Genomic DNA, 24,575 nt, shown 5'->3' on the forward strand with positions numbered 1-24,575 from the left:
ATATAAAAGGAAACACTTCAACTAATAGATAAAACCAAATAGAGTAAGGTAATACAGAAAAATACATTATCATTCAGTATATATTATTCAAATTTTCATCTTTGCTGAATATTTATCTTCACTCAGACCAATTAGGTTCACAAACACATTTTAATTAAAATTATATTTAAGAATTAGAATAAATGACTGAAAAATAGCCTGAAACAAAAAAAATATTTTTCTATCTGGAACAGAGAGTAAATCTCATGAAAAGTATATACTACAAAGAAAATAAGAAAATAATCTAACAAGGTTAGTTAGTAACAAGGAAGGTTAGTAAAGGGAAATATATTCGGCCACGCTGCTTGCGAGGAGTCTGTCCCACAGGGTTCTGTCGATCCTCAGTGACAGGACAAGGCCATGTTTTCATAGGGAGGCTGTAGGCAGAAAAAATGAGACAGGATGCTCCCCGTAAGCACATACACAATCCGTGCTGCAAGGGATCACAGACAAACTGGGGAGCACTGCCACAGCTCACACCTGCCCATAATGTCCATACATTTTTTCATATTGACTTAGACCTCCATTGCCTTCCTGCGCACAAACTTTTTACTTTGAAAGAGTGCTACAGATCCGTAATGCAGACCTTCAAAAACCAAAATTAATCCGAAGATGGCATTGCTGGCTCGCACTCCCAACCCCTAAATTAATGCCACTCGAGTACCGCTTTGAGCAAGGTTTTGCAGACTGGCCTTCCTGTTCAGGCTCTTGTGAACCACAGTGGAAAGCAAAAATACCAAAATACTCCTAGCCCAGTCCTCCCCAGAAATAACAGCCTGTCACCCCTTTCCACTTACACAATGGAACTGAAAGGTGGTAATAAATAAACTGTAGTACTTATTAAAACAAGTGAGGAGGAAATCTTTATTTTGGGAAAAGAGTATCCTAATAACACAGACCTTGCTAAATCGAAATAACATCTCAAATTTCATCCAGAAATCAGCTGCTAGTTAGTGCGCATCACAGGACACTAATGCTATGTCCTGACAAAGCATAACAGTATGATCTTCATCCAGTTTTCAGTTAGGTTTCAAGGGCTAGCTTGCAGGAGAACATATTGCCACAACCCAACCCAACTTTATTAACTTTGGCAAGATCATCATTCCCAAAATACAATAGCAGAACCTTTTCTGCAATTTCCTTTGTAATCTATGCAAACAATAACAAAAAAAAATAAAAAACAAAACACCAAAAGTTCTTGTCAACTATGTTTACCAAAGAGAAACACAAATCAAAAAGAAAGAACATCCCAAAGTCCTCCCTGCAAGGCCCCCACCAAAACAGAACAGATTAGAAAGCAAAAAACCTCAGAATTTACTGCCCATTTCCAAATGTAATGACACAGCAGACATAAAATGGAAAGTGCTTTGGAACAGGACAAACTTGTCTTCTACACTCTCTTTCATGCTTTTCCACCTATGTCATGCTAAGTCTGTTCTTCAATAAATGTGTTTGCAAACAAGATACCTTTACTTTAAACTTTCACTCATGACATGCAACTCTGAATCTGTTGATCATTAACTCCATGTTGACTGTAAAGTAAAAAGAATGTGTACATGAGGGAATTACAGTTTTGTAATGCAAACTCAGTTTTTTACATCACGGCAGGCAGGATTAATTTCGGATAACTCACAGTACACAATCTACCCAACAGTGAGGTAAGGCCCAATTTATTCACAACCTCAGCTTTATCTGAAATAAAGAGATTTCATAGATAGGAGGGCTTAAGATAGGTATTTAAGCAGTTAAATGAGACACCTTGAGAAATTCTAGTTTTCTAAATTTACTTTCATCCAAGAAACTTTAATCTGCAGCTGTTAAATCATTCTCACCAGAATAGATGGAAGTGTAAACAGCCTCAAAACCAATGGCCATTTCAAGTGCAGTCAAGGTCTAGCACAAATGTTTTTCCACACATTGGACTTATTATAACACTATTCTACTATTCAGCATGAAATTAATTAACTTCCTTTTAAGATGTGAATTTCCATATGGGGCAAAATATTTATTAAAGATGATTTGAGCATAATCAAATGCTTGAAAATACTTAAAAGATGTCTCAAGGAGAAGTACTGCAATACAAACGACTAAGTATAGAAATAAACAGAAAATTGCCAAGTACGTTAATCACCTCAGCACTGTACTCTCAGAAAGTAGCTCAAATGAATCTGAAAAAAAACCCCATATGCCATCCAAATGAAAATGTTGGCTTAAAACAAATATCCCAAAATGCCTAGGGCTGTAATTAAGCTAAATACAACTTGATGATGGAGATAGAAAGTCTTATACAGATATGTGTATCAAATAGACAGAATCACAGGGTGTTTTAGACTAGATGGGATCTTGGCAGGTTGGCACAAATTGGGCTACAGCAATGAGTGTGGGTTCCAGCAACAGGACTGGGGGCCAATATTCCCACCTGGCTAATCCTCTGCTGGTGATGAAGATCATCTGGGGCTCACCATGAGGCCTGATTATGAGTGATTCTTAACCCATGACTCTGAGCATGTTTCACCCACAGAGCTAAGCTCTCTTCCTCCCCAAAACAGGATAGTTTTGTCTATGCTACCAAGGGAGAATGACGCTTGGATAACTCCTGCCTGAACCATGTGACAGCAATGCAGGAAGAGAATTTCGTGCTGGAGAAATGCTCCTCTAGTCACTTTATCTTGTTCATTTGTGGCCAGCAGGACAAGGGAGGTGAATCTGCCCCTCTATTCTGTTCTCGTGAGAACTCCAGCAGGAGTATTGTGTCCAGTTCTGCAATCCCCAACATAAGAAGTATATGGATCTGTTGGAATAGGTCCAGAGGAGGGCCACAAAGATGACCAGTGGGCTGGAGAACCTCTCATATGGTACAGGCTGAGAGAGTTTGGGTTGTTCAGCCTGGAGAAGAGAAGGCTCTGGGGAGATCTCATAGTGACCATTCAGCCCCTGAAGCGGGGAATATAAGAAAGCTGGGGAGGAACTTCTTACAAGGGCATGTAGTGATAGGCTGAGGGGGAATGGCTTTAAATTGGAAGGGGGTAGATTTAGATTAGACTTCAGGAGGAAATTCTTCACAATGAGGGTGGTGAGGCATGGGAACAGGTTCCCAAGGGCAGCTGTGGATGCCCCCTCCCTGGAATTGTTCAAGGCCAGGCTGGATGGTGCCTTGAGCAAGCTGGTTTAGTGCAAGGTGTCCCTGCCCATGGCAGGGGATTTGGAACTAGGTGGTGTTTAAGGTCCCTCCCAACCCAAACCATTCTATGATTTCAAGGACTTGGCTCACATCTCCTCTTCTTCAAGGTTAGTGTGGTGACTCCTAAGCAGGACTGCCTGTGTAGAAGACCCTAAGCTAGTGCAGTAAATGGATGAGGTGAAAAAATAACTAACATACAGGAATGAGGAGAGACAATATGAAGAATTACTTTAAAAATAACAGAAGATATATGTGAAGGCAAACTAGGAAAAAAAATGGCAAGGAAATCAACTGAAAATGGATAGGACACACTGCAGGAAAAGAAAAAGAAAAGAAACCTAACAAGAGATAAATTTCAGAAAAAAATGAAAAGAAATTAAGTCATATGAAAAGTTGAATAAATAAAATAATCTTGAATTATTTACAGTATTTCAAAATTTATCAGAAAATTTTATATGCAAAGCACACAAGAATGTTTTCTTTAGAACTAGACTAAAATAATTTTTTTTGGTAACTAAGGTAAAATAACTTCAGAAAAATAGCTCAGTACTGACCAAGAAATGGTAGCATGGAGAATAGGTTCTTGCCAACATGAAAACAAAAGCATATCTTCCCAGGTCATCAAAACTTCTTATTCCAGATGAAATGAAACATTTCCTTTGGCATTAGTTTTATCACCTTCCTTGATCCTAAACTCTAGTTAATTTTAAAATGAGTGATCGAAATACTATATTTGGATGTGCCAAAATTAAATCATGTCAAGTGTGAAATCTCCTCTAAAGCTATTTGCTGAAGTCAGAATAAATTTGCACATCTTTTCAGTCTCTTAAAGCTTCATTTTTGACAAATTTAATTGTTTGCTCATATCTGTCACTAATATTTGCAGACTAGATTAAAGTCTAGAGAGGTTTGTCTAGGCACCGTCACTGTGTGGTCTGTGGCATCTCCACTCACCTTTCTGGAGCTTCTAGTGACAGGAGGGAAGGGACCCCAGGCTCTTTGTTCATATGCTTAATATCTGAATTTAGATGTTCTCAATATTTTCCTCTCCCATACTTCCAGTCCTGGGATCGTTTTCCCATGGTTTATAAATGCACATTGATAATTTTGCAGCTGATCCCCTTGACAACATAGAAGTTTGCCCAACTCCCTGAAAAAACGTGGAAGCTTTTTTTTTTAGGGATAGCAGGGGGGTGGAGGTGGGTTTAAGAGAGGAAAATTTGTTAGTTCATTGAGTCTGAAATTTAAAATCTTACTAAAAACTCACTGGAATAAATACTGAGAAATTTGTTCTGTTTCATTCTGGTTTTCAGTGCTGTTGATATCTAAACTACAACTTGCTTATAGAGTCAGTTTCATTAGAGTTAAGTGAATAGTGGTGATGTAGCTGTACCTCACAAAGCAGCCCAGAACTGAAACAGTACAGAAGAAATTGCAAGTTTCTGTTGGGATTTTGGTGGGGGTTTTGTGTTTTGTTTTTTTTTCTTTCTGCACAGTTTACTAATTTCTTTCAGTACATAAGGGCAATGTAAAACTACCCTGACACATGTTTTATATGAATATACATTAAAAGAAAATTAAGATTTTATTTATAGCACATATAATTATTGCACCTTGCAAAAGCAATGAAACCTTCATTTATCTCTCCTGTGCATATGCCTGTTATTTTTAATTATATGACCATTCTTTTCACAGGGCAACAGCTCATCAGTGCACACGATAAAAAGAATTTGTTAAATGAGTAGCTATTCTGTTCGTGGGGTTTTTTTCCTGACTGTTCAGTGACTAGCACCTTAATATCAGCACACTATCTGAATTCAGTTGTAACATCAGAGTTAATTTCCTTTCAGCATTTCCATGTCATTATAGCATTTTAGAAGTTGACAGGTGTTAATGTATGTATTTTTCCAATACTCGTGTGAGTTGAAAGGATAAAAGATGAGGCTGAGAGAGATTACGGTCAGAAGTATATACTGAATTATATGCAGCTAGAGTTTTTTAAGTGCCCACCACTAAAGAGCACTTTGAATGTTCAGAGTACTACTTTCCTTGTCTGCAATTGCAAGGGTAAATTTTCAACACTTGCATAAATCAGACTGTAGGACTTCCATTCAGCACAAAGAAAATTACAATACAACACAAGAATACTTGTGAAGAGTTTGATTTAAATTATTTCTGAACTTCATAAAAGCATTTGTGACAGAATTAGACAGAGAATTTAATTCTTCGGGCCAACAATCAGCTGCCTTCACATACTACTGCTTAAATTTTTTTCCTTATTACTTATTTTAGTTACCGATCTTTGTGAGAAATAAGTAGAGAATTTACGAACAGTGATACATTTTGCTATTCAAGCATGACACATTCCAGAATTCATCCTTTTCATATATTGAAATGGTAGTCCACTTTTGATCACCTTATACTTATGAAAATGATTATTATAATACTAGTCACAGAGGTGCAAAGGGACGAAAAAAGGTTTGCACAGGAGACCTTAATTTGGCCTTATTAAAAATAAAAGTTTGCAAATAATGTTTTTCCTGCATGTAGATTCTCACCTTCTAACGATGACACATAGAAAACCAAAAATGTTATCTTTTTCCCTCTTACTTATAGTCACAGACAGCAGGGCTTGGACATGTTGGTGTACCTCTCGCTTGCTCTAACGCAGCGGGTGATGGCAGGAGATCATGCTTAATACTGAGCAACAGAAGAATAATGTCAGTAATACCTGCTAAAAGCTGTAAATAGTGATGACACCATGCATCATTTACTCTACTCCAGTTTAGGACAAGGAGTAAAGGCTAGTAAATAAACAGCATTTTCTGTTATTGCCGTCAATAGGAAGGTCTTCCCTGTCCTCCTACAGATGATCTTTTTCAAGTGCTCTTGTTTGACTGACTCAGATCCTCTTGTCCCATTCTTACACTTGCCTCCACTTTTTGGAGTTTTCCTTCCAGTCTGTTTCTCTGTTCAGAAAGGGCAAAGTCTTCTGCTCCAGTGCCTGGCCTGACTCTGCCTGGCTCCTTCTCCCATGCCCAGACTCCTTGCAAGCAACTCATCCAAAGCTCTGCCTCTTTCTCTAATGCTACCTATTTGCTTTGCATCCTGGACAGGAATCCTGCACTCTTCTGCCTCTCTTTCTACCCTTGTAACCCAGTTTGCCGTGATTACTTAGCTCCTGTTAACCTTAGCATGCAATCAGACTTTCCTTTGACCTGCTCCGCTAGTTCCACTGCTTATACTGACATTTGTAACTAAAGAAGGATTGAGGGACCTTAATACTGACATTTGTCGGCCAGGTACAATTTCTAATCATAAAAGGTCAAAATTTAATTCTTTCTACCAAGGTTGAACTTAAAATTTCTGAAATTCAGTGCTGAGCCACTCATTATAAGTGCAATAAACTATCAACAAAAAAAAAACTATGATGTTGCAAGTCAATCTAAAAATGATCAAAATATTTCAAGGTTAAAATAAAATCATAAAGCTTTCTTTACGATACCTTTGAAACTTTGGGTTATCAGTTATGTATTGGGCCTTGCCTTATATGATTCATACCTTCTCTTCCCTGGACCAAGACTGCAGATTTTATTAGGCAAACCCTCATCACAATAACCACTCCTATTGCAGCCCTCAAGTTCTGTATGCCAGAACACTGCCCACAGGATAAAATGAGGGCCAGAAAAAGATCTTTGAAGAACCAGCTGAGACATACTATGCAACAAGCCATAATATGTAATAAATGCCATAATATTTCTTGCCAGAATTTCACTTCTGAAATAAGAAAAACATTATCCTCTTCTTAATGTTTTGAAGACTATTGAAATCAACACAGAAATCTAGTTTCTGAAAAGGAAAAGTTCAGACAGAAAAATTCATCTTTTTTTAATTTTCAAGGAAAAAGTACTTTCTGTGGGAATTTCATTTTGCAGAAATCTGATTCTTAAAATTTCCCACAGAAAAATATTTGAATACCAAAACATTTCTTCTCATTCAATACACATTTACAAATAAATAAACATGTATATAATAAGCAAAAATTATCTACAGACGCTTCCATAGGTACAGTTCTGCAGTGTTAAGCAGGGTAAAAAGCCGCTCCAAACTCTACCAGTAGTCAAACTGTCCTGCAGTCTCAATTTGAAAGTGACATAAGCAGACCTACAGAAATTACATACTCGCAACCACTATACTCCACCATCTAGTAAAGTAGGGACAGAGTATTGCTTCAAAGACTGCCCCATGGGAACTAATTTTAACTTGCCCTTGCAACATTTTCAGTGATTAAGGCTCTCTCTGTGGACAGCTTGCTGCTTCACTATCTAATGTCCAGCCAAAGTCCTCTCTGCTGGTAATTAAACTCACTTGTCCTCAGCTTTTTCCAATTAGCCCAGATAACAATTCAGCTGCTGCCCTCTTAGTACAAATTTTACCTTTGTAAGGTTCCTGCTATGTCACCCCTCAGTCTCCAGCCTTCCTTCCAGATTTTCCTCTCTAATTCTCGCATCTTCTTTCTGCTCTTAGAAGAACTTTACTTACCCCTTAGTGGGCACATATGTCTCAAAGAAGCCTTGCCAGTCTCTCCTAAAACACCACATTGACCTGTTCATTTGTTTTTCTGTTCACTGAACAAAATCTGCCATTTCTGCAAAAGATTACTCTGCTAACTTCTATTTAGCTTATCATCTTCTCTATCCCTTAGGTTATTTTTTATTTGCAGTCCTTTTCTCTACTTAGTAATTCCCCAGTTATGCTACTGTGCGTTAGATTTCTCTTTCCCAGGGGCTGGGCGCTGCACTGACCCTTAGTGAATTTGAGAAATGTTTAATGTTTCAGATTCTGTTGCAGTAAGCAGAATGAGAAAAACATTCTCTTACACAGTTACATTTAAAGTGGCCCGTTTTCAGTTCTCTGCTGGTTTTAAGAACTGGCAGACACCATTTACCTTAGTTTAAACATTAATGGCACTATTTTATCTTTGGAGCAAAATCTCTGCAAAGTAATGTTTCTGTGTATCTTTTGAATCCCTGATCACTGGATGAACTTTCTATGCTTCAAGGAAAAACAGCAGTGAAATAAATAATTCGATCCAACGCCCCAGGATCCAAACTAATGACCAGCAAGCTTGCTGAGTGTTTCTCTTCCTATTTCTGTCTCCTGCCAGGCACGGTTTTACCTGGGCACTATCTGTTTCTGACACTCTCTCATCAGTTAGGCAATCCTACAGACTCTGGTGTATGGAGAGTGATATAATCTGGGGAAATAATCCACTGTTTAAAAGCATGCCAAACTTGATGGAAAAACTGCTGACAGACAATGTGCCTCTGGGCACCACATAGATATGATTTTCTGGCAGCAGTATTGACTTGGTGTGTGGTTATGTTGCTCTGGGATAGAAGCCACAGGGGCCTGAGTGTGGCAATCAACTCTGCCCACAAGTGTGTCAAAGTGGAAGGCCCAGCGGGCAAACACTCTGGAAATGTGGACACAGGACATCTCACTTTAGTGTAAACAATCTGAAGAATAAAATACATTTAGAAAGCTGGAAGCATAAAAAAAAAAAAAAAAAAGGCCAGCTTCAATTGACAATCTCTGGTGTATCCTCTACAGCTTTCACACTTTTAGAAATACAGTCACTCTTGTCTCCATTAGAGCTGTGCTAAACCTCAAAGACTAAACTGAAAAATTGCACCACTGCGCCTCTTACATGAGTCTTAGAATTAAAATATGGCTTTTGTAAAAAACTTGTAGTGCTTTTATATAAGAATAAAACACATCTAGAAGTCTTTTTTTCCAGGTTTCACTGTTCCTAGTGAACTTTCTGCAGAATTACTCAGTCACTAGGTGATTCTTTTTTCTTTCCTAATGTTCAGATTTAACAACACAGTCCTGTCATCTGAAAGAAAAAGGTTAAATGCACTCAATAGAATGGAAAAAAGTGTTTCAGGAAGTGCTGTCAGGTTCTTACACTTAACTCCAGACTATTTCAAAGGTAAATGCCAGCAAAAAATGCAAGAGTCAGTCATAAATCCTCCTTCACCATGCCTTTACAGGGCTTTTATGGGTTCACGTGTTCCTTTTATTCTTGGCCAAGCCCTCTTTCCAGATATTTCAGATGCACGCATTAAGACTGCAGTTTAACCAGTTACTCAAAGCTTCATAAAATTATTAGGAAAATCTTTCAATGTCCAATGTTAAGCAAGACATTTTTAAAGAAAATTGTTTGAAAGATATAAATGCTCTCTTTTACATGACCCTTGAAATAATGTTAAAGAATAACGTAGATTGCATGACAGATTACAGTTTAAATAACACTGTTTCAAAAATTCCAATCTAAACCAATCTAGCATTTCAATTGGCCTTTTTTCATTAAAATTATATTTTAAACTGAAAATGTAACTATAAGAGGTACGCTGCATTTGAAAATGACCTTTTGAAACAAAACACTGTACAGCCACATATGGTTCCAACCAAGAAATCAGAGGGCTCTAGGCCACAGGAAAATAAACCTTGGCAAAATAAAAGGCTACTTAGAGTAGTGCTTCTAAGTTCATCAGAGTGCACGCAGACCTCTTGAACCAACTGATATAAAACACAGAGAAATGACAAAAATCTTTTCCCTAAAAGATTTCCACCCAGGACATCTACAAGTCAGTCTCTGCCAGCTGCTAGCAGGATTACTGGAAAAATGCAGAGGTGTCAGAAGGTAGAGGTGTCAAGCCCAAAGACATGATATGGACAGCAGGGCAGGAATGATGCACTTGGGAAGATCTGATACCTGCATGCTTGTGTGCTTGCCCCAAATGCCATGGTTTATCTGTAGGTGCTTGTTATTGCTCTAAAACAGTAAATTGTAGGAACAGAGCTTTTGCAGTCTGTGGACTAACAGTACAGTCTAGGACACAGTGAAAAAAAGAAATAGTTCCAAAACACACGGTTCCATTTGTACTTAAGCCGTTTTCATCAAAGCAAACTACTAGTATCACTAATACAAGCAGATCAAAAATCTTGCAGGACATGGCTATCCTGGACTATCAGCAGCAGATGAAAACCAGTCCAAGGGATGTACAAAGCATGCTCTGCTGCAACGCTTGCTTGACATCTGAAAAGACGTAGGCATCAGTCCTAGCTGATGCCCATGTGCAAGGAGTATGCATCCCAGAAATTCAAATATGACTTGAAAGTCATATGCTTGAAAGCATAAAAAGTGTAAAAAATGGGACAAAAGCACATGGTTGAGTATTACTGATCAAAAGACAGGTGACAAAAGTATGACAGAAGGCAAACAAATAGCCCGTCTGAAAATACATCATACCAATCAGTCATTGCATACAAGAAGGTCTGTATTTCATCTGCAGAGCTGGGCTGCTAAAAGTGTTCACAGCACTCTAGAGCAATCAGGCAAAAAGAATATCTGTGCTTTGTAGCTTGTTATATTCTCTTCTTCCTCTGTTAAGAGAAATTAGTAACAAATTATGTCAAGTTTCAGTCTTGAGATGTCTGGACCCTAGTAGGGAAGACTCAGATCTCAAAGTAGGATGCTTTAGGTTGTCCTTTCAGTCAAACTGGAGCAAGACAGATGCACAGAAATATGAAGCCTCACAAAATCTGAGTAGTTTGAAGAGAAACATTGCTGTGACTGAGGTACTTGACTCATACTTGTCCTCTAGAAAGTGCTGAATTCAGCTTTGCATTCCAATTCATTCTTTGAATATTAATGAACAGTAAACCATGTGATAAACATGTTATAGTTTGAAATAGAGCAGTAAAGTCTACAATGCCAAGTAGCTTACTTGTTACGTGTGTGCTGGCTTTATTAAGGCTAGGCCTTGTTGACATGGAGTGAAATAAAATTTATCTATTACATTTGTCACGGAGGACCTCCAGAAACAGAAAATTACATATGCTAAAAATATAGCTGAAAATGGAAGAAATAGAAAATGAAATTGATAAAAAAAAACCTGAATAGAGTTTTAAAGAGTATTATTTAAGACACCCCTGCCAAACTGATTTTCAGTCTAATTTTAAATTTCTTAGATTCTACAGCTCTCCTTCCCTCCAAGGACAGTCAAGTGTCCATCACCTCTCTAAGTAATCCCGAGTCATCGCTTCTGAAAACTTAACATTAAAGTCTGTCATTTTCCTTTTATTTCCAAGTAGTATCTGCAAATTGGTGCCAGACCAGGCAGTCTTCCTCTCCCCTCATTTCTGGCCATAGACACTTAGGCCCAGAGTAGTAAATTAATGCTGTTCAACACACAGTCACAAGAATTTAGGCAAGGGAGGAGGCCAGAAAATGCAGGGGGAAGAAGGAAAGATCCCAACTACATGGTCACATAGGCTTACTAATGCAGCCACAGGAATCATGACCAGAAAAGTGACAGGGGAAAAAGTCTCTCAGTGGCAGCTTTCAGTTGCTCAGACCAATGGTTACATTACAAGGGTGTAAAGTACTGAAACAGCAGATTGAAAAACTGGACTGTGTTCTTTTCCTCATTCCCCTGTATCTTCTCTTTCCTGCTTGCAGAGTGCAATCTTTTTTGTCTTTCCTCATATGCAGGTGTCTCAATCATCAGTACTAACCAAATAATTTTTATTTAAGTTTTACATATCTACATTATCTAAATCATCCTAAAGTAGTTATTCATTCAGATAATGTCCAAACATAAATTTGCATATGCTGGCTATGCAATCAATAGTAAGTAAGGAGAACGCAGCTCATGAAAGGCAGAAAGTTCATCCATGTAGCCAGCTGCACATAATACGTGTTTGCAAAATCGCTTGTTGACATATTTGGGGGGTAATTTATGCATAAATGTATGAGAAATTAGGTCTATGAGAAATCCATGCACTTGCCTTTTGTGTTGGTCACAACTTTGTTCCAAGACATTAAAAAGTTGTGGGTTTTTTGACAAACTCACGTCATTTATTAGTGTTATTTTTTATTCCTCACAGCAACAGAGAATAAGCTCAATTGCTTCAGAGGTGCCACAGTATAGCACTGCATTAATCTTCTCACTTTTTATTGTTGGTAGACAGTAATTGCTCCCTGCCCTATAAATTACAAAGGAAGGAAGAAGTCTATTAGACAAATTCACACTGAATTAAATGTACAGTATTATGGACATAGCAGCAACATTTCTCTCGTGGCATTTAAAAATATATTGTTACCTGTTCACTTGGGACACACAATACCAGTGTACCATACACAAGGAACCCCTCCTGAATTTTAACTTTTATTTCTTTTCCAGATATACACAATTCTTATAAATGAAAGAAAACCACCCAGGCTTCAACTTCTCTTTGTTGCATAGTGTTCTTTAATGGCTACCTATGGCAGAAAAAAACATTTATTTACTTATTTCTAATCAAAATATTTTCTGTTGCAAACAGACAAATGCCGGAAGTGGATGTTGCACTGAGCTTGGCACGACAAACCTATTAAGCTACTACAGTCCAGCTCAAGCCTCAAACAGAAAGCAGCAGCTCTGTGGAGCTGAGACTGGCAGCTAACTGCAGCACATCCCTCCTCATCTCTGCTCTGGAAAGGATGGCTGAATCTGGGGAAACAGACTTGGCCCCTCATGGTGTTAGGACTGAGCAGTAGCCTGCAGCTAAGGCTCTCTTGTCATCAAAACAAATTAACATATTTTGCATTTTCTTGCAGCAAAATGGTCCCAAAATTTTCCAGCACTGCTTCAGATGTTCTCCTTCCAGAATATGATCTGAATGAGTACCTGGTTAGGACATAACACTGGCTCTTCATCTAGGCTTACTGTAGTAAATAAGATCAAAATTGAAGCTTGATTTTCAAATAGTCCATGTATTCAAAAGTATGTTGAAAGTATTTTGTAAAACAAATGGGTCCATTTTTGAATTATTGACCAGAGGCCTCTGTTCTTTTATTTACTTCTGTTTTGGTTTTAATTTTGTTCTAAACATTTTAAAAATATTTTGAAACATCAATAACAGTTTTAAAATCATACTGTCTTTCTTCATATAGCTCCATCTAGCATATCAGGTACTTATTTTTTAATTCAAGCATTTAGCATTAGATATCCAGCTTGAAACAGTAGTCATTTGATTTCACATACATATTTGTATGGATTTACAGATCACCTCACTTGATAATTCTAATCAGTATCAGTCTGATGCCAAATATAGAATTCAAAATTACTTTCCATCATGTCATCTTGGGAAGTTCAATAATACAGAAAGTTAAGCCAAGAGTGCAGAAATTCTGACTGAGAATGTCTTAAATGTCTCTTCATTCTCCAGCCTCAGCACTGCTCCACAAAACCCAGTGGGAACTGCCACATGAGACATAGTCTTGATCCCTATTTTCACTTGCTGGTAAAACTTGGAGAACCCTCTGCATTCCTTCCCAAGAGCTCAGCTCCTCTCCAGCTCCACAATCTGAAGCACACACCCCACACAGAGCAGCAGGCTCTGAAAAGTGAAGTGCACGTAACTCTGCATCATGCTGCATAAGAAAAGGCTTATTGCTGCACTTGCTAGTGAGTCAGGAGATGAGACAATGACACAGGAAAAGAGATATAAACAGCATCTCATCCCTGATATGATACAGCTCTACCGACACACGGCAATGAACTGACCACAACATGCCATCAACTCTTAGATGAATTTACAATGTATATAGGTGCCTGCAAGTAGGTTTGGGGTTAGATCCGATTTAATTAATATTCAAAACACTATCTAACAAATGGTTTGGGTCCTTTATTGTTTGGGGAGACAGGAGACATTTTTCTGACCTTGTCAGAAATAATTCAGCTAATCCCCTTGGAATATACTATGCAAAAAGCAAAAGGACATATTCTCAAACAAGAAGTTGAACCGGCTCAAATTTTTGCTTAAGCAATTGTTTTTACTATTTTAGGCAAAAACACATAATTTCAAGTTTATCAACAAGATTCCTAATGTAATATTTTACTTCTCTTTAAATTTGCCTCAGAAATACTCTGTAGTAATTACAAGGATGTAATAAGGTAGCCTTGCTAAATTTATGAATCACAGATTGTCATGGATACAGTATGTTCTTGTCATGACAAATTCATTTAGTCAGAAAATAAAGTTGAAATAGGATTATAGATTAGATCTAAGCAAAATCATATTCAAAAGAAATTACTCTTCTGTAGGAGGGTGCTAATTTAGTTCATTATTACACTTTAGCTAACTTAATATGAGGTTTAATATCAGATCTTCTGTGTATCTGAATCCATACTGAACTTTAAACTTATTTCAGCACCTCTAACTGGAAGTATAAAACGATTTATTTTTTTAATGTAGCATCTTGTACAAGACTTGTTCCTTCTATGCAGCAGCTGCACATATATTTAAAGGTAGGAACACCTATTGTTGTCAGAACATTACTGAGGACTAACCAGACAAAGAAATTAAGAGTGTTGTTAGTACCAAAATGGAAACCTGAGGAATAAAAGCATCTCTTCAATTAGGTGTTCCCACCTGGACAGCACATTCCATTCATCTACATTGTAGAAATACCTGTTCTAAGCATTTCTGTAGTGATTCCCACATAATGATTCATAGTATGCAGTACATAAAACCTTGACTGTGCTGAGACAACTGAGATGTATGGTAAAACTGGTGATTTCAGATTTAATAAAAACTGTACTGCATTACATCCTTTCAATTAGATCCATATTTCTTACGTTATTTCTATTTGACGTATTCTAGTTGGACTAAAATATGTGTGACATTATCCTTTTTAAGGAGCCTCAGTTTTTACAAAAAAGGTGAATCACTTTCACACACAGAGAAAGTTTAAATGAAAACTCTGACTTTTAATCTGGAATTCAGAGTTGTCCATAAGATGCACATCTTGTCCTTACATCTTGAAATCTGCCCTTTGATGTCATCAACAAATGACCAAATAGTTGGCAGACACAGACCTAAGGAATTCCTTTGGGATAAGGAGTCTTTCTCCAAACAATCTGGTATTAGGTCTACCCTACAGAGATCACCTCCGGAGTCCATTCATTTTAGCCTGCTATGTGACTTAAACTTGACTTTGGTCATAATTCATGAAGTGGAGTTGCTGGACACCTGTTATCATTTATTTCTTACCCTATCTCCCCTGTAATAAACAAAACAATTATTTTTCTCTACTTTCTTGGGTTTCAGTTGAGGAACAACATGGAGGTACAGTGCAGAAGTTGGGTCAGTCTCTTAGGTAATGCAGCTTTCAGGTTGCTTGCCATTTCCGCATAGATCCACACTTGTTGACAATAAAGAGAATTAGAGAGAGAGGAAATAAGGCATGTAGGATTCAGAAAATGGGTCATATATGAATACAACTTGAAGCTATTGATATCTACTGTGGCTATTTAATAAATAATAAAGAAGCTAGTGTTAGCCATACAGCAACATTTCAATCTTCTTCAAAAAGAAGTCTTAGCCTAGGTAATTTTCTTAAATGCCTTTCAAAAAAGGGAGTACAGACAGCATTTAATATTTGCTTATGTACTGATTTTTATGCTGAAATGCATTTCTCTCTCTGAAGAGTAAGATCTCCAATGTCTTGCTGAAAGGAAACCAGAAAAATCCTTCATCTTAAGTAAGGAATACAATGAACTGGGGGTCATATCTCAGAGTACATGTCACAAGCAAATTAGAGAACATGAAAAACTGGCATATTAACTCCTTGCTTCTGTGAAGTCAACCCCTATCTACCTACAAAATAAATAAATTCAAGGAGCTGGACATGCAAATCCATACAAAGACTGAAGTAGAAATATATTTATGTTGTATTTGTTCCTAGAAAAACGCTGAGTATCTATGTTTAGTAAGCCTGTAAACCATTTTCGTCCTATTTCAAATACTATGTTTAGTAATATTATTGTTAGTTTCCAAAATCATATTAGCTGGCTGAGCACTTACTCAATATTTTGGATGTGTTCACCCTCGCTCATATGTAGCCTCATGTCTTCTTTCTTATTCAAGTCTGCTCTGAAAGTGTTGTCGATTTTCCACATGTGATTTTCAATAGCACTCTTCATTACAATAGTTGGGCACTTCACAGACACCAATGACTGTTTATTCATAGGGGTCCTGTGTGGTAAAGCAGTAGTATCTTCACTTCACACGTTAGGACATTGGGTAGAGAGAGAGAGAGAAAGAGATATGCACACAAATTTAGTTCTGGCATGCTTCAGCTTTGGGAAGGATGATGTTACAATCCCACTGATGTAACTTTACTGTATTTTCTCTAAGTGCATGAGAAATACCAAGGTTTTAAAGAAATTAAAGAATCAATACCTAAACAAGGATCTCATTGAGTCCTTCTGAGTGGCAGTTGGTGTTTCAGGAATAATGGAAGATCATACCTACAACATCAACATCTGCCAGCTGGGCTACTAAAGGGACCAACAGCTGGATTAATCTACTACCTTCTTGGTAAATCTGTAATGGACAGGAATAAAATGCAAGAGTTGCACGTATCTGTTGGGAGGAAGATTTTTCGGCGTAGTCCAACTCCATATTCCACTTTTCTCCCTGTCAGCCTTTTTATTTCCCCATGCTCTGCACCATGTACTTCTTCTGCTTCAGTCCTATTTATAGCTGCTGTCCCTAGTCCAAGTCTCAGTCCCTGAGTACCTTTAAATTCCACTCTATCTCCAGTTCAGTCTTCTTCTGGAATTTCTCCTTCAGCTTTGCTTTTCTTGTCCACACCAAACTCTTCCAGGTCTATATGCAATATATATTTTCACCTACCAGAGCACTCTCTTTTTTCTTCATTCATGTTCTGGCTACCAGAGATTCAAAGTTCTACTTCATCAGACCCACTAGATTTCTTCACTGTCCCCATTCTATTCCTCAACTTTATTTACTCTTTATCTCATTTTTCCATCCTGTGAGCTTAGTCTTTTACTGCATTTCACTGGTGTGACTTCTGCCAAACTGTTTAGAACTAACATAGATGAAACAGAAGAATAACAAAACCAGGAGAGAGATCATTTTTCTCATGGCTAGTGTAGCAGCCAACTTGGTGAGAGATGGGCTGCAGAGACAAACTATAAGGGGAGTGGAAAATGTCCAGACTGCTAGTCTGAACAGGCTTTTACCAGTGGTAAAAATTTGGCCAGGTACCTATAACCTTCCTGTGCAATCAATACTGAGATGAATATTTCATTAAGAACAGAGACGAAGGGGCAAACCATTCCCCTAGTTAGTTAATGAATGGTACCAAACTGAGGGAGGAAGGGGACATGTGCAGAGTGGTTGGTATGCTGCAAAGCTGCCAATCAGAGTAACCTCAAAAGGGTGGAGAAATGGCCTAACAGGAGTCTTATGGAGTTCAACCCTGGGAATGCAGAGCCATGCACCTGGGATCAAATCATTCCCTGGAGAAACAGAGAAGGGGCTAGAAAACACCTCTGCAAAGAATGATCAACAGATCCTGGTGGACAAGTCAACCAGGAGTCAGCAGTGTGCCCTGGCAGCCAAACCCATCCTGGGCTGTACTAATATAAACAGACAGGAAGGTGAGGGCAAAGCTTGTTCCCCTCTCCTTGACATTTGCAAGACTGCTTCCAGTTTGGGGTTTACAAGCTGAAAAGAGTCTTTAACAAACTGGAGTTAGTCCAGTGGATAGCCATTTAGATGTGGAGGGGACGGGAACAAATGACATATAAGGATATTCTGAGAGAACTGAATTTGTTTAGACTTCAGAAGAAAAGGGTAAGGCAGGATTTTATTGTTGTCTTCAACCATATAATGAGAGATTTTAAAGGAGATGGACCCAGACTCTTCTTGGAGGCATACAGTGGAAGGACAGGAAACATCTGACTCAACTTTGAGCTAAGAATATCATCATTATACATTACAAAAAGGTCTTTCACAGCTAGAGTGGTTCAGCATTGTGATAGATTATCCTGCATGGATGTGGACTCTCCATTCCTTGATATCTACAAAATTCAACTGGATAAGTGCTTGAGGAACCTTATCCAACTTTGAAGTTAGCCCTGCTTTCAGTGGGATGTTGACCAATCTCCAGATACCCCTTCAAACTTACATTACTCTGTAATTCTCACGTCTCAGTAACTTGCCTCAGCCCACAGTAATAATTGCAGAGAAAGTCCTGATCAAAAGCCATGCAGCTACACAATGCAGCAACCGTGCAATGCAGCAACCACACAGGTTTTTCAGAGAAGGATACTTCTACAATCTAGTCACTATACAATCACTAAGAGGTGATGGAGGTGCATGAGACATTAAATTTCATATAATCTAGCCATCAAAGGAAAAAAAAATCCCACTGTGAATAGTGAGATGATTCAGGAGTTCATTTCCTGTGGAAAATCAAACCAAAATAGACGTGATTTGATAGCATCCCCACATTACCAAATATCAGAACTGTACCTATAACACAACAGTGTCTAGGCTGTCCAATGAAAACATTAGGGGGGGTTGCAAGAGTACAGAAAAATTTTGTTTTCCCTTCATGATACTTATAAAGTTGAGCCCTTTATTGTCAAAATGTTAAAAAAAATTACCTGACATAATCATCCAGCACTGAAAATATGAGCCAAAGATGAACAACATAAATAACCAAAAAAAGAGAGGAACTTAGCCAGACTTAATAACAAGCAATATTACTAGAATTGCCTGTAAATAAATTGGAGCTTTGTTTCAGGGTGTTTAAAAATTTCTCCACAGAATCAGACTTATTTCCACTTTGGGGTTTTTTTACTGCTTGGATCAAGAAGAAATATTAACAGTAACTTAACTTATCCATGTGCAACCTGCTTTAGCAACGTTATACTCCTTAAGCTGCAATATGCCTGGCAGACATTCTTAATATCTGCCTCTTACAATTGCCTTGGTTCTGATAGTGTTGCCATTAAAACTTTCAGTTATGTTATTTTATACTGATTTACGTCTCACCACCTTTCTCCATGAACCTAATTTAAATGCTGTCAGATTTTTAATATCCTGTTGAACCACCATTTCCAGGATTGGCATGCTTTTTCTCTTGTTGATACCTTGTAGATGAAAATTAGGATTATATTTCTCAAAGCTTGGCAAGACAGTGCTATAAATACTTTTCAACCTATATGTTCTATATAATCCAAACCATTCAAAACTATTGTAAGGTAATAAATGTACTACAGAGGCTTATATGTTGCCAACATACAAATTTCACCTTGCTTGTGTTTATCAGTTTGGCTGAAGGAGGAGTATCGTTTTACTGCAGAATGGAAGCAAATAGACAATGCTGTTCTTTGACATATTAGCCCCCTAAACATATCTAGATTTGGCACACACTCTCAATAATAGTATTTCTCCCCACCGCTACAGTTTCTTGGATACAAGGATTCTGTGATAACGTAATATGAAACAAAGATCTTAGTATCAAATTCAAGTTGTAACTAATAACCAAAGCAGGGAACACTTATTTGAATTAATTTCCTTTAGACACCAGCTGATACAAGGTACCAATTAATAACTAGATACGTGTTGATCAAGATAGCTCAGCGAAACAAATGTCTTAAGTGTGCTTACTAGCTTTATAAATTGAAAACACAGATGACAAGGTATTATGTGACATTTTATCTATGCCAAAGCTGAGATTTTAGAGCACTTGTCTTCAATAGCAAAATTAAAGAATGATTTTTAGAGTTAACACCTTCTAAGCTTCCATTTGTTTACAGATTAACTTGAAGGGGGATAAAAAGTAAGTTTCCAAAACCTGGAACATTTTAAATGGCTGCATGGATTAATAGATCTTGTCTCACAATCTGGAATTATATTTAAAGTGAAAAAATAAAAGAAAATAAAGTAGAAAGAAAGCAGTGCATAATATATATTCCATTTTTAACTGGGCTATATGTGAAAAATACAGCTGTGGCTACCCGAAAATCATATCATATTGCTCCCTGTCTTGTGATTTATGATTCTAAAGGATTTAGGATTTGGGTCCCTAAATTTTATGCTACATATTCTTCTGCAGCTCCTGCTTTCTGCACAGCATCTCCCATTTTCCTGTGTTGCAGTAAATATCCCTTCAACTTTCTTCTTAACTTTGATGCCCCCTTTGTAGCAACCTAGATAGTTTTCCGTCATTGCATCTTAGCAGCACAAATCAGTGCACAAGTAGGCTGAAGCAATCAAAGCAGTGTTTCTGCGTAATAGCAAGTAATAAAATAAGAAGGTGGGAAGATTGGAAGTGGGAAACAAATTGGATATTTGCACTGCAGATTGATGAGACACTGAAAAAAATCTTCAAAGGAGACACGCAGCTTTTCCCTAGAAAATCAGTTAAAAGCAGTTTTCTGATTTGGACACGGTGATCCAGATGGAAAGATACACTGCTCCCTCACATAGTTTATGAATGGGAAGTGAAATGCATGAGCATTAAATGCAGCCCAGTGCTGCTTAGATGCTCAACAGTGTGTGATCCTTGAAGGGAGAGGAGTCCTCTCCCTGTGGCATTCAACTGTTACTCTACATAGATGCTGCTGCCTGGGTTCTGGGAGGTAAGTTTTGAGAGCTGACAGTGTTGAGAGACAGTAGCACCGAATGCAACATATTCCACCCCATGTTGTCTAATTTGAGGTGGTTTGTGCTCTTGAACCGTCATTGTAGACTGAAATTCCACCCATCGGACATAAAGTGGTTACATGCATGGCTGTTCACTGTTAGTCATCAGCTGCTTGCTATAGAAGTCTTCTTAGTTACTTCTGACTTTCAACTTTTACTGTTATTTTTCACTTTTACTAATGGCTTCCATGCAGTGAGGAAAAGCAGAGCATCTTCTTTTATATAGACGCTGGCTGCTGTGCCATTAGTTAAAACTGTCACTGCAATGGTTGGAAGACTGCTACAATTGTTATATACATCTGTCAAACAGGATTTATGTTTAGGACAGCCATATTTAAGATCCATGCTGGTTTAGGACCATATTTCCTTTCTCTAATAAAATGTTAAAATAAAATGCCCAGATCACTCCCAGATCCAATATTGTTATCAATACTTTGTTTAAGGAAGATTATCCTGTAGATTTATGATCTTCTTGCCTCTAACAGGGATCACTGCAAGGATGTGGTAGGTTAAATCTGGGATAGTATCTCACATCTTCATCTGCTTGCAGCAGAAGAAATATCTTGAGTCAGATGATGTAAGAAACCTCCCAGCCTCTGGAATATGAGCTTGGCAGAAAAGCAGAAATTACTTGCCTTGCCCAGTGTCACATTGTTCAGGGTTCCTAATGAGCTGTGATAAGTTATGACTTTTTGCAGTTCATTGGAAAGGCCACCCAAATACATAGGGATAATGTACAACCTCAGATGTGACTTCTCTCTATAGAGCAATGTTTGCTAACAGTCCCTCTAATGAATGCAATGAAAGCAACATTTTAAATTAGAATGTTGAAGGACAGCATCACCACTCTAATATCAGTTCTGATGCCTGAACAGATAACAGAAAACTCCCTGCAGACAGGCTAGAGAGCTCATGATTACTTTCAGTGTTTCACTGTCAACAACATCAAATTACCAAAATTACGGATATCTCAATTTGTTAGAAGTGGATGCACTTCAGTTGCAGGACTCTTCTCTGCATTCATTTGGAGTTATGCCTTAGCTCTGGTCAGCTTTTCTTGTTGGTTTAATAAAAAATGCTGGCATTTGGTGTTCCCTTTGCAATTGCTGAAGGAACTGGTGCCAGCAACTAATGTTTTCCCTATCAGAGCAGATATGGCCCGCAGTGTTTGTTGTCTCAATGGCCTCAGAGCGAGTGATCAAGGCCAATGACACAGAGTTGATTTCCCATCTTCCTCTCAAGAAACACACTGCAGTGTCTATCTGAAGGGAGATTACAGATAGTGACTGCTTTGACTCCTTATAAATGATATACATATGGGCAGGATTAATTTCATATGACTTTGAACACCACTTGGTACCCATCCTCATCCAGTAGATGTCTGTACCAGAAAGAGTCACTTCAGCCATCTTTTATAGCATAGAAAGACAAACTTGCACTTTTAGAGCCTCATGTACTCTGTGTGTGTGTGTGTGTTCACAGTGCTTCTTTGTCTCTATCTCTCCGTAGACTAAGAAGGGAGTAGTTGTGGAGGCCTGATGCTGTTGTCAATGCCACGTGCAATTAGAACTGTTCCAGGTGATGACCCTCACTGACACCCACCTCCTACTCCAAAAAAGTATAGCTACACCTTAGATCCTGTGTCACATCTTTCAGCTCCATCTGACTTTATGACCTTCTCAAACGGCTCCAGACAGCTAAAGAGTGGAAAAGTGAATGGAGACCTTAGTGTCTACCTTTAATCAGGTGAACTCCAGCCACACAGGCTTGAACAGCCACATTTTTAGACACACGTTTTAAATTCATGTGGAAAGGTCTTGGTATCTGCAGCACTTCCTGGGTCTGTGGTTTATGTAAAAAAATACATCTACTGAAGTGAGGAAAGTCATCTTCAAGAAGAAAAAAGCTTTGAAAAGGAAGGTCAGAGAGAGCAAGTGGGATCCATCTCCCTGCCTTGACAGAAAGGAGGATAATGGAGAAGTATAACAGCTTCTTCACTGCTTAGCAACACTGCCTGCCTTTATTCAGGAGCTCAAGGGGGCTAAGAACACATGTTCCTCAACAATATATGGGCTGGTGACTTCATGGTGCAAGTGCACTTGCAGCAGGATTCACATCAGCCCATTCTCTAAGAAAAGCTGCTAAAACAGGGAAGTTGGTTTCTACAAGTATCTCATAATCGTAATGTGTGAGTATCTTAGAACATTTAACAGGCTTAACTTTACATAATTTACATGAGATAGCATAATTCCACATTCTCCTGTCTCTTTCATTATAGTCACCTATTGCACCAGATATTACAAGCTCTGAAAACAGGAACACTCCTAGTGTTCAAGAAACTACCTGAACACTCAATCTATTCAAGAGAGAATCTCAGAACAGATTGATGCTTTAGAGAAAAAATAAACAAAACAAAACAAAACCAAAACACTACACTGCACTGTCCTCCTTCGTGTTACGGAATACCTCATACGAAAAGAAAAGAAAAGAAAAGAAAAGAAAAGAAAAGAAAAGAAAAGAAAAGAAAAGAAAAGAAAAGAAAAGAAAAGAAAAGAAAAGAAAAGAAAAGAAAAGAAAAGAAAAGAAAAGAAAAGAAAAGAAAAGAAAAGAAAAGAAAATTATGTATTTGTATTTTAACTTTGCATTTATTCTAACATTCTTTTAATTTTAAACTCTACATGAACAACTAGAAAGATTCATTATGAATCAAGCAAGGTAAAAAAATACATGTTATGTTAAGTAACTTTTTCAGACTGATGAATTTATGAATTACAGCAGAAGAGGGACTGATCTACATTTGTAGTATTTCTGAAATTTAATAAGCATTAAAAATCAAAGCCGTGACCATACTGATTGGAACGGCAGGTTTAAAACTTTTCAGTGCCAATTTCAGTATGATAATTGGGACTAAAGCTAAATACACACTTTATTATATAAGCCTAAACCCAGAGCCTGAGGTAGTAGAAGATACTTCCAAGGTAGATACTAAAAGTGAGGGAGCAATGGATTTTTTCATTCTGTTTCTATGCTGATTTACACTGCTTCGGTCACTCACTACGAACTGACAGACAACTCAGTTGTCATGTAACTGGTAGATGCAGTCCAATTTTACATGGGCTTTTGCCAAATTAGAAAACAGCAGTAAGTGCAGGCTACAATACAGGCATGACTTTACTTCAGATCTGAGAAGCACAAACTCAGTGGGATGACATTGGAATATCAGACACTGGCAGAAGAAAAAGGATTCATCTTTACTGTTGCTTACAGGAATTTACTGAAGTAAATCAGCTACTGAAAGGTTTCTTGTGTTTTCCCTGGATGAAAAAAAAATACCCAAAAACACAAGCAAATAACCAGAAACGGCCAGAACTCAAATTTAATAGTTAAGAACAAAACTAATCTTTCAGTTAGCTTACCCTCATATCCACAAGTACAAGATTTTCTGTGACAATAAATTCCTAGTGATCATTTAATAAAAAAAAAACTACCTTAAAAGTGATCAAGAAAATAAGATACGTTACATTTGAAGAGAGCTAAAAATATAACTAGCACCATGTGAGAAAATAAAATGTTACATCTGAAGAGAATTAAAAACATAACTAGTGCTATGCCTTCTCCTTCTTTTACTGGAAGATACTGACACTGTAAGATAAGAGAAAGGTATTTTAGCTTGGTTCCCTATAAAAACAGCCACAAGGTCAGACATAAAAGGGGCCAAGTTAGAGACAGCACAATTTGAATTAATTAAGCCTCTTCTCAGATTCCAATGTCT

The 24,575-nt window shown here is 37.8% G+C and overlaps 1 protein-coding gene across 1 annotated transcript in view; it reads right to left on the minus strand.

Moving 5' to 3' along the window:
- ESR1 (estrogen receptor 1) overlaps positions 1-24,575 on the minus strand; it is a 173,129-nt gene that overhangs the window by 89,091 nt on the left and 59,463 nt on the right. The window contains 1 exon segment of the mRNA XM_054062231.1: positions 16,142-16,312. Coding sequence (XP_053918206.1) covers positions 16,142-16,312 — 171 coding nt within the window.

Source organism: Cuculus canorus, chromosome 3, assembly GCF_017976375.1.
Source record: "Cuculus canorus isolate bCucCan1 chromosome 3, bCucCan1.pri, whole genome shotgun sequence".
Lineage (NCBI taxonomy): Eukaryota > Metazoa > Chordata > Aves > Cuculiformes > Cuculidae > Cuculus > Cuculus canorus.